Genomic DNA, 12160 nt, shown 5'->3' on the forward strand with positions numbered 1-12160 from the left:
GCACAACTGAATGAAATTAAAATAATGTATAACTGAAATTTAATTGAAATCTTGGGTTCCCCTAAAATACTTAGGGCTACAATACAACTGCTTTATTTCACTACTGTGCGCTTCCATAAGAGGTAGATCAGGTACCTCAGAATTCAACTATACTAAGAAAAGTGTAAAGAAAAAAATCAGCAATTGTTTTGAAATGAGGTATCTACAAGACTTAAGTATAACAGCTTGGGAAAGGCCCAAATTCAGTGCATCATAGACTGGATACTCAAATCTTTATAGACTAGGTAATAAACTTCTTTAGGTACATTTATAACCCTCAAATAAAAGATATTTAATTAAAGAATTCACTCAGACATTCAACTCCCTTTTTTATCATGGTACTTTGATTTTGACTTTCCTTTAGAGCCAGTAAAACCTGCTAAAAACAAAATTCATATAATTTATTTAACTTGTTTAATATACTAAAATATTTCTTCTTCAAGCCATTAAGCGCTTCTCCCTGCCGCCCCCCACCCCCATCCCATCTACCTCCTGTATATTTCATAAAACTATAAAATCACCACTAAATGGTGTGGTATAGTAATCCACAGGTATACTAAAGGTATCAGATTAATAAAATATACCTTGAACAACAACCTGGCTGCCTGGGACAAAGAACTGCTGTGTGCCATCAGCTGACTGTGCTGCATATTGTACAATTGCAGCACCTGGTGGAGGAGCTCCTGAATTTGTCATTGTTAATGCCTGTAGTCCCTGAACACCATCAGATCCTGGGTTAGAAATCTGGATTGTTCCACCTTGGGCTATAGCAACTTAACAGAAAAAGAAAACAAATATTAGAGAATTTCAAGCTTCATTTTTCATCATCTCATATTGGAAGAATATATTCTGGATCTATGTGTTTATTACCAATGTTCTCAATTTACCCTTATTTCTCAACTAGTAGCCCGGTGCACGAAATTCGTGCACATTAAAAGGGAATTAATTGCCCTAACTGGTTTTGCTCAGTGGATAGAGCATCGGCCTGTGGACGCAAGGGTCCCAGGTTCAATTCAGGTCAAGGGCATGTACCTTGGTTGCAGGCACATCCCCAGTGGGGAGTGTGCAGGAGGCAGCTGATCGATGTTTCTCTCTCATGGATGTTTCTAACTCTCTATCCCTCTCCCTTCCTCTCTGTAAAAAATCAATAAAACATATTTTTTTAAAAAGGAAATTAATTAGCAGAGATATTTTAACATTGCTATTTGCCCTTTCTCTATAACAGAAGTGTGACAGATGAAAGGAAATTAGTAAAATGTATATGGAAATCATATATAAATTTATTAATAAACAGTAACAAAAGGATATAACAGCAGAGGCATGATATAAAAATGACAAAACATGATATGAAGACAACAAAAACATGATATAAAAACAACAGTGATGCAAACAATGACTGATAAAGTGATTAAACTTATTCTAATATCTCCCTGTACACCACATTAAGAATGAAAACACTTTCAGAGTGCTTGACTAATTTCCCTTGTGATGAAGTACTTAGAACTTTAACTGTAACATCACATGCTCTTCAAACTTGAGAGAAAGCAATATATAACTGATCATGTACAAAAACAGGTTCAGGTAGGAACATGCCTACTCTGTCTAGAGTTTGTCCTTGTGATTTATTAATAGTCATCACAAATGCTGGCATCACGGGAAACCGTCGTTGAATCAATTTAAATGGGAGGCCAGTGTCAGATGGGGACAAATTAATTCTTGGAATCAGAACAGCCTCTCCCTCTGCAGATCCTGTTAATACTTCAGCTTTGATAATGTTAGGTGGTAATCTTTTGATAATAAATCTGGTACCATTACAAAGACCCCATTTACTATTGAGATTTCTCAATAGCATGATGATTGCACCCACTTTCAATTTTAATTTATGACACGGCATTCCCGAAGGAGTAATACTATTCAGAAATTCGATGGGGAAATTTTCCTTTGTTTCTTTGTTATGGGGTGGGGCCACAACAATAGTAACAAAGAAACAGAATGAAAACTTTATTGTGGGGAGCCACTACAGTGTTTTGGACAGGTTCAAGCCTTGGACTGAGGAGAGGGCACAGTGCTCTCATTGCCACATGCAAGTCCCAGCTTGGAGGGCAGGGCCCTCCCGGCACAATTATAGCCAACAGCTGTAGTTGTAAACTTGAACCTATGGTGATGTGGGCTTGATAGAGTTCAGGTGCATGTAGTTGAGTAGGATTGAAACTCAGGAGAATGTTTGTAAACATCTTGGTCACGCCCTTACTTTGCCTCATAGCATCTGCTATAAAATAAAGGCATGGCTGTGGACATGGTCGCTGTCTCTCAGAGAAGCAGTGTCCCACAGAGACCCAGCTTTCATTCTCTTGTCTGTCTTTTCTAAGCCTTTCAGCCGCCCCACTCAGGTTCACCCCGTGCTGGCATGGCACACTTTAGAAAGATCTGCCTCCATGCTCCCAGGGTGGGTTCCTGCCTCAAACTCCGCCCTTACAGGAAACAGCTCTGGGAAACAGCTTGGGGGAGGGCGCAGCCGTTGCCAAGACAACCCCTGTAGGACTGACTTCCTTCCACTCAGTCACGGCTGTTCATCTGTATGTGAGGAACACCACCCATGGTTTTTATATAAGTATATGTTGAATTGATAAGGAGATCCTCTTTCACAGGACAATATTCTTTTTAAAATATATATATTTTTATTTATTTCAAAGAGGAAGGGAGAGGGAGAGACAGATAGAAATATCAATGATGAGAGAGAGTCATTGATCGGTTGCCTCCTGCACATCCCCTACTGGGGATCAAGCCCGCAACCCGGGCATGTGCCCTTGGCCAGAATCAAACCCAGGACCCTTCAGTCCGCGGGCTGGTGCTCTATCCATTGCGCCAAACCAGCTAGGGCAGTGATGGCGAACCTATGACACGTGTGTCAGAGGTGACACACAAACTCATTTTTTGGGTTGATTTTTCTTTGTTAAATGGCATTTAAATATATAAAATAAATATCAAAAATATAAATCTTTGTTTTACTATGGTTGCAAATATCAAATAATTTCTATATGTGACACGGCACCAGAGTTAAGTTAGGGTTTTTCAAAATGCTGACACGCCAAGCTCAAAAGGTTCGCCATCACTGAGTTAGGGCCACAGGACAATATTCTGAAAAGGCTCCTAAGTATTTGAAAATAACTTATATTCAGAACTGATTGAAATATATAGAGCTCATGGAGCCTTCTTCTTCCCTGGCACCCATCCAACTAAATTATTTAAAAAGAGAGCAGATACATATAGGGAGAAAGTCCAGCTTCAAGAGAGAGAGAGAGATAGAAACATCGATGAGAGAAAATCATCCATCAGCTGCCCCTTGAACTGGGGATCGAGCCTACAACTTGGGCATGTGCCCTGACTAGGAAATGAATTGTGACCTCCTTGTTCATAGGTCGACCCTCAACCACTGAGCCACACTGGCCAGGCCCTTTCAGATATTTTTAGGTATAAACAGCATTCTTTTAAGAAATCGTCAGTGAAATTCCATTGAGCATCATAAATATAATGAATTTGTACCTTCATTCAACTACTTTTCTAATTTATCATCAGAAGAAAATAGCTTTTCACAAAACATATATATATATTTTTAAAGCTCAAGTCTACAAAACTGTAGCCTTTACCATTTTGACTGTATCAGGAGAATCCTGAAATATAAAATGTTAAGTTGGAAAGGACCTTAAAAGATATTGTATTGAAACAATTTGTGCTACAATATTAACCTCTACACCAAGTGTCTTAAATAACTAACTCAGCTAATAGCAACAACTATGAGGATTTCCTCTAAATACTGAGACTTGCCAGTCATGTTTAAAAATTAACATAATTAACTGAAAGTTTCAAAGGAATAACTAATCAAGTGAAATGTTTTTAAATGTCACTTAATAGACAAATCTAAGTATCTGAGAGTTAGGTATACTTGAACATAAAGATTATGACTCTACGTTTTAAACACTGAAGATTAGGTGGAATCAATAGCTATCTTTTTTAAAAATGTATTTTTTTTAATTTATTTCAGAGATGAATGAAGAGGGAGGGAGATAGAAATATCAATGATGAGAGAGAATCATTGATCAGCTGCCTCCTGCATGCTCCCAACTGGGGATGGAGCCTGGAACACAGGCATGTGCCCCGACCAGGAACTAAACCATGACGCTCAACTACTGAGCCACACAGGCAGGCCTATCTTTTTCTTTTTTTTTTTTTTTAATCACATAAACTAGCTAACTAGATTTTACAATGAAGAAAAAATAGCACATCATCAGAATAAGACAATACCAATAAATCAATGTAAATACCTTACAGGAATGTTACAGTAGCATCTAAATCATACTCTGAACATTTCCAAGTCATTCCCTAATATTTTAATAGTATCTAAGCAAAGGATCACTTAAGTGATGAGTGATCCTATAAACCTGTCAGAACCATTGGAAAGTGTAACAACAACAAATCTTTAATTCGTTGACATAAGGTTCTAGGGCCTTACACAAAAAGATGGGTTACCATTTTTTTTAAGAGTTCAACATAGATATATCCTCCGTGTTTTAGCTCACTGACAGGCCACTATTAGAACAGGGTTAGCAGAAACGGAAGAATCAGTATTAAATGTCAACATTGCTGAAGCTGAGACACTCTGCTGTAACATCACTTATTGGGTTCATCCAGAGAATTATATTCTGTCCACATTTTAAAAACAAGATTCATCACGACTCTCCAAAGATTTCAAGGGTCTCGAGATTCACCCCTTGCAATAAAAGGGTTTGTGAGAGATTTAACTATATCTACCTTCTTAAAAGAGAAGTACAGTATGAAAAAGAAGAGATAATGCTTCCTGAACCTTCATGGCGGGACATGAATAAATTTTATGTTATCATACATTTGAGTGTGTATTTTCAGCTGATAATTAGTTTGATGTCATAGAAATAGTGCTTTGAGAAACAACACCCATAGTAATGTAACTACACTGTATATGAAGCACAAGGCCTAGTGTTAACCTAAATTTTAAAAGCCGAAATGAGACAAGCATTTATTTGAGGTCAAAGAATTATAATTTGGGGAGCAGTTTTAGGCAGAAACTCAAATAGTGCCCTGATTACAGGGTGAAAGCAAGAGGGTTTTATGAGAAAAAGGAAAGGAATAATTATAAGAAAAAAAATTCATATTAGTACTGATAAGCTGAGACATGCAACTGAGACAAAAATGCTTATTCCTATGCCCACACTGTTGTGAGCAATGAAGAGTCCACACTGGTCTACGAATACTACTTGGGACTCAAGCAGAAGTAAAATTGTTCTTTTATTTTAGTCTATATGCATACTTATTTTCCTCTTTTAAGTAATCCTTAATAACATTATAGTTTCATAAAATATCTAAATTGAAATAAAAACGAATAACTAGATTATATATTCAACTATATTCTACTCCAATGTCCATTATTAATTTGTTCAAGACTGTTAGTATGTTATCTGCTCATAGTAGTGGTGGGTAGAGGTTAAGCTCTGCTGTTCTAGTTGCTCTGGGAGATACCTAGCTTCCCCCACCCCAAATCTTAGGTGAGCTATACCACATAATTAAGTGGGGCACTCTATATGCACCAGTTGAATGTTGGACATACTGATCTTTCATTAAGAAAGAAACTGTCTAAGTAAAGTGTAATTCATTAATTTACTAAGTTATTTTTCTACTACATTAGTTCTAGTGGTTACACAAATGTTTTTATATAGAGCCTTATACAGGCATGGCATTAGTTTCAAATCAGTATTAACCCAAGTATGATTTCCTCATCTCCAATTTACCATTTATCACAGTTACCAAGATGCTATCATATCAACTAATCCAGGCAATAAATTTTTTTTAAATTCCTATTATACAAAACTATATTTTAAAAATCTGCTATTTCTACTATTCAATGCCACTGAGGACTTCTCCCCTAAAACTATTAATATCGTTGTACGGAATATATTACTTATAGGATGAAAATTCAAGAATTTTGATGTTAAAAAAGTTTAATTAAAAGATATTTTAAAGACTTGTAAAATCAATAAAAGACAAAAAGAAAGATAAATAAGGGTAGAAAACAAGAAAAAAAGTTCATGAACAAATGAGGAAAGAGAATTTATTTAAAATTTCATCTGACTGCCCTAACCGGTTTAGCTCAGAGGATAGAGCGTCGGCCTGCGGACTGAAGGGTTCAGGGTTCAATTCCAGCCAAGGGCACATGCCCAGGTTGCAGGCTCGATCCCCAATAGGGGGCGTGCAGAAGGCAGCCAATCAATGATTCTCTCTCAACATTGATGTTTCTCTCTCTCTCTCCCTCTCTGAAATCAATAAAAATATATTAATTTTAAAGAAAGAAAATCAAAAGAAGATAAATTTTTAAAAAATAAAATAAAATTTCATCTGACCTTTTTACTTGATGCTAACATTTTTAATCATAAACATGAATGAGCTAATTAAAATACATAAATATGTAAATGTTTAATTATATTTTAAAACTATCTTTATTGTAAATTACAATTAAATTTTAATTTAATTAACTTTAAATAGAACAACAGACTTTTTTTCCAGTGAATTCTAAGCTTTAAATTCAAAATGTGAGTACAAAACAGACTGTGTACGTACTCCTACCTTAAAAGCAGAAGAAACACTAAAACAGCCTCAAGCTAAAACAAGAACAGCAACACCAAGGTTAAAAAAAACCAGATTTACATTAAGTAGATACCTTCTATGTTTGCTTTGACAATTACCTTGGGAGAATGTAAGCAGTCACTAATTACAGTAAATAAATGCAACTGCATATATTTTAGAATATATAATCCTATCATGTGCAAATTCTTATTATGAAGAATTGGAATTGTGTTTACTCATATGAATCGCCTGAGAATTCTGAATTCTTTAGCAATCCATACAGTTCATTTATATCTTTTTCATAATGGTGGATTTTGGATTGACCCACTTACCTTTAGTGTATAAGAATTCCAGTAAAATGAGTTAATAGAAACTCATTCTAACAAAGTCCCTAGTAAAATAAAGTAGAAGCAAGCACAGACAAGGAACATTTGGAAAAATAATATTTGAAGTCTTGGGTGATAGTTCTTATTTTTTAAGAGGTCAGGCTAGGTATAGTAGAATGAGGGATAAAAAACAACTGTCTTTAGAGAAAATTTAATGAAGTACACTTCAAACACTTTAATCTCTATAGTTGCTTTAACTATGCATTTGTGAATTCTCTCTCATTTAATTCACGTCTTACACAGGAAGTAAATTCTTTGCTAATTCTAAACCCCTGAACCACCATCTTTAAAAATATTCTCCTGAGACAAAATAGATTTTCTTTGACCAGAATGATTTAATTGGCATACAACAAACCTATAGCCAAGATCTGTACGTTCAGTAAAGATATTGAAGTGTAGCTCATTTTCTTGGTGTTACAATAATGAATCCCTGCCCATTTTAAGTTATTTTTCTTACCCCCAGTGTAGAAAAGTTAAGACTATTCTAACTTTCACTTCTTAGTTTTTGTTATTAAAAATCAAGTTGAAGTAACAAGGTCAGCTTCTGTCAAATATTTAACATTCAACTATTTAAAATGTAACAACTTAGCCCTGGCTGGTGTTGCTAAATGGTTAGATCATAGCCCCACACATCAAAGGGTCTCGGGTTCTATTCTAGGTCAAGGACATATACTTCCCTTGCAGGTTCAATCCCCAGTTCGGTCAGGGCACCCGTGGGAGGCAACCAATGAATGTGTCTCTCTCACATCTAAGTTCTCTCTCCCTCTCTATATCTCTCTTACTCCCCCTCCCTCCCACTCTTCCATTCTCTCTAAAAATCAATGGAAAAAAATATCCTCAGATGAGGATTAACAAAAAATAAAATAGAAATAAACATAAAAATGTAACAACTTGCGTATGGGGAAACCTGAATACACTTACTTTTTAAAAAAATATTTTTATTGATTTGAGAAAAAGAGAAAGGGAGAGGGAGAGACAGAAATATCGATGAGAGAGAAACATTAATCGGCTGTCTCTCGCTACTGGGGATCAAGCCTGCAACCTGGGCATATGCCCTGACTGGGAACCAAACCAGCGACCTCTTGGTTCATGGGTCAAAGCTCAACCACTGAGCAACACTGGCCGGGCAATACTTATTTTTATTTCTTCAATTTTGACACACAAAGTTATTTACTTCTTTTTGTTTTTAACTTTAACTTTATATTATACCAAATTAAAAATACTATTAACATAATAATCTTTGAAAAACAAACAAAGTTTTAGGAAAAGTCATCCATGGATAAAAGTTAAAGAAAAAATTAATTTTTATAATAAAAGGTTATGAAAGGGTTTCAAAAATAGGTACATGAAAATACATAGAAAAATCTCCAGAAATTCTAGTAAAATGAACTTCACTAGTCTAAAACCAGATTGTTTCTATTTCTAGATATTTAGGAACAGCATTAAAGCATTAATATCTATTAAGTTATTCCTAGTAAGAAATACAATGAAAGAAAACAGATCTTGTGCATGTGTAAATATAAATTATCCGCCAATTAAAATAAATGTCTTATAAAAAGTTGAAATGTTAATATTCACTCTTCAAATGAAAGAATTATCAACAGAAATAAGTGTTACTAAATGTTTACACAATTCATTTTTAACATAGGCAATACCATTTTTTGTGAATCAATAAATGCCAATTTTTACATGGGACAACACACACAGAACCAGCACAAACCTTTCATTAAAATAATTGCCAGGACCAATACTGTATGTGTCCAAATTAAGAAACCTAAATAAGAGATAGTCCAGGACCTCTAATGTGGCAAATAGATAAATGCCTAACTTCTAAACACTGGACTTTCAATTTTTCAACCAGAGCTCCTGACTGCTCACCTGCTTGCCCCCAACTCACAGCGATGTTTAAAGCTGAGCCCTCTTCTCCAAACTGCACTAAGAGCACAAGAAGTAAAGGCTTCAGGGAATGTGAATAGACATCGCCACAGCTAGCTTACATTTCTCTGTGACATGTCAAAGTAGCATATTTCTTTTTCCTACTTTTACCTGTTATCTCCTTGTGTTCTCACGCTAACCCCAGAGTTTGCCAATTTACTATTATTCCCACTTCAAAGACTAAAAACCTGAGATGGGAAAAACAAAGCTTGCTTTGATACAGTTGGCAAATGACAGGACCAGGATGCCTTCACATCATCTCTAGCTTCAAAATTCTCTCAACCCAGTGTTTTCATGATTTCAAAATTATGGCTAATAATCTAAGCAAATTAACCCACTGCTCATCCCTGTCCATATCACCTTGTAAAGAGATCACTGTTTTTATCAATTCCTAAGCGGCATTAGGATATGCCAGATGATGTTCAAAATTATATGTTCAAGATGGCATCTTAGATAATTCCTCAAATTTTAAGATGTCCCCTGAGCATTAGTTAATCAGTAATTTCCAACCTTTTCCCTGTTATAACACAAATAGAAAATGATAATATGTGTACAGCTGACCAGTCAGGAGGTCCCAGGAGGTCCATGCAAGCCCTGCGCAGGCACTCTGGGGATGGTGGACACTGTATGTTGCACAATGCCAAGGCACACACCTGGCAAACTCTGATTTTCAGTTCTAAAATTCCCACCATATGTCACACAAAGGCATATAAATCTGAGAAGTAATGAAGAGAAATGACAGTGAAAACCTCAACTCCTACAGACAGCAGGACTTAGGACATGTCCACTCAGCATCCTGTAGGGCAGCGGTTCTCAACCTGTGGGTCGCGACCCCTTAGGGGGTCGAACGACCCTTTCACAGGGGTCACCTAAGACCATCGGAAAACACATATATAATTACATATTGTTTTTGTGATTAATCACTATGCTTTAATTATGTTCAATTTGTAACAATGAAAATACATCCTGCATATCAGATATTTACATTACGATTCATAACAGTAGCAAAATTACAGTTATGAAGTAGCAACAAAAATAATTTTATGTTTGGGGGTCACCACAACATGAGGAACTGTATTAAAGGGTTAGCATTAGGAAGGTTGAGAACCACTGTTGTAGGGACTGTGGACAAATTATACCCAATTCTGCCAGGTGTTATGTAGGAGCTACCCACAGAATCAGAATTAACAAAGGAGAGTTTAATGCTGCAAATCTACCACCACTGTAAGAAAAATCCTAAAAAACTAATGACTCTATAAGGTTTTCCCAAAGACTAAAGGAGATTATAGCTTGTTTTAAGAGACAAGTCTTAAATTAAGACTTGAGACTTTCTAGGTATACTACTTTAAAAAATATTTTAATTGATTTTTTTTTAGGGAGAGGGAGAGAGAGATAAAAACATCAATGATGATGGACATTATGCATGCCCCCAACTGCAGCCATGTGCCCTTGACTGGAATCAAACCCGGGACCCTTCAGTCTGCAGGCCAACGCTCTATCCACTGAGCCAAATCAGCTAGGGCTAGGTATTATTACTTTTTAAAGGAAAACAGAAAACATATAAAATCTTAACACTGTTTTTGGACAAACACAGTATTTAATATCACACATATTCCAGTACCTAAGCAGCTTTGGTGGGTTTCTTTGCTCTTTTTCAGTCCTTTTTTTTATCGTGTTTCCCTATACACTTTTTCCTTCCTAGAGCTCCATTTTTACTAAAGTATTTTTATGTATCAAATGGTCTTGATTGGGGGGGTGGGGGGTAGGGAACCTAGTGCTTTAATCTGAGCAAAAAGCACAGAATGAATAGCCCATTAAAATGCACAAGACTAAATGTGAATTTATCTGTTTATTTAGAGCTTTTGGTGCTTAAAATTTCAAATAAAATGATCTAATTGCTGTAGTTTTAAAAAATTAAACATTTTTCCATTCTAGTGTGGGAAAAACTGCAGCACAAATCAACACAGTAGACTAGTGAAAACAGAATTACATTTAAAAACAAAATTTAGAAAACATATGTCCTTCTTTTAAATTAGTAAGTAGAAAATGTAATTGTTGATAGTAAAAGCCAACAAGAATGAAATACAGACATTTGTATCTTATTATGCTTGCATGCATCATAAAGGCAACAGGCAACAAAAAAGTTAAGTTTTAAATTTTTACTACACATTAATATAAACATATAAATAAGAAAAAAACTCCCTTTATTTTTAAATTCAAAATTTTCTTCTATATTCAGTAAAAACAAAATTTTACCAAAAGTATATGACAGTTGTCAATACAAATCTCTCAGTTCTTTAAGATATACTTTTCATTCTGATACACAGTTTAGGTATTATGATGCATTTTTAAAATGGAACAATTTAATGTAAAAACCCAGGTTGCTTCAATGTAACAAGAGAAGATTTAAAAGCTAGCACTATCATATCGAATTGCAGCATACATACTGTATTGCCCCGTGCTAGTCTGATATATGCTAGTCGGTACTGCCATGGTAGCGATGTTAGGTGGTGTTCCTTCTCCCTCTGATTTTTCTTCTTCAATCTTGGGAACACCAGACACATCAGAGGAAAGTTCATTCAGTATTTTTCTAAAACATAATTTAACAATGCAAATAATTAAGATACAGTAATGAGACTTAGAAAAGCTATAGTGAAAGAATTGGTTTAATGTATAATTAATTACTCTCCCTTTTTTTAAAAGAAAGTATCATTACAGTGGAAACTTAACTTACCGATAAGAAGGTCTTCGTGAAAGGGTTTCTCTGCGTTTATGAGAATCAATTACACCTTCTGATTCTGTAGACTCATCTGTCTCTGTGATTGTTGCTACCTATAATACAAGAGTTTCTGAAATGCATCATAAAAGATATGATCTCCTTTATTTAAAAAAGTGTGACTATGGCCCTGTTTGGGAAGCTCAGTTGGTTGGAGCATCATTCTGTGCACCAAATGTTGTGGGTTCAATTCCCATCAGGGCACATACATACCTAGGTCGCAGGTTCAAGCTTCAGTCAGGGCTCATACAGGAGGCAACCAATTGACATGTTTCTCTCACATTGGTATGTCTCTGTCTCTTTAAAAAACATATCCTCCGATGAGAATTTAAAAAAAAAAAAAAAGTGTGACTAAGGGTCTCTGTGTGCAGTA

General features: G+C 35.5%; 1 protein-coding gene across 11 annotated transcripts in view; it reads right to left on the reverse strand.

The window, feature by feature from the left end:
• Window positions 1-12160, reverse strand: part of CREM (cAMP responsive element modulator) — a 100640-nt gene that overhangs the window by 23026 nt on the left and 65454 nt on the right. For 10 of the 11 annotated variants that reach the window (XM_036350237.1, XM_036350254.1, XM_036350218.1 and 7 more), the window contains 3 exons: window positions 11746-11843; window positions 11459-11601; window positions 624-812 (listed from right to left, as the gene is read on the reverse strand). In XM_036350237.1, coding sequence (XP_036206130.1) covers window positions 624-812; window positions 11459-11601; window positions 11746-11843 — 430 coding nt within the window. The remainder of the gene's footprint in view (window positions 1-623; window positions 813-11458; window positions 11602-11745; window positions 11844-12160) is intronic. The other variant, XM_036350356.1, reaches the window with a different exon arrangement.

This window comes from Myotis myotis, unplaced genomic scaffold (assembly GCF_014108235.1).
Source record: "Myotis myotis isolate mMyoMyo1 unplaced genomic scaffold, mMyoMyo1.p scaffold_m19_p_1, whole genome shotgun sequence".
Lineage (NCBI taxonomy): Eukaryota > Metazoa > Chordata > Mammalia > Chiroptera > Vespertilionidae > Myotis > Myotis myotis.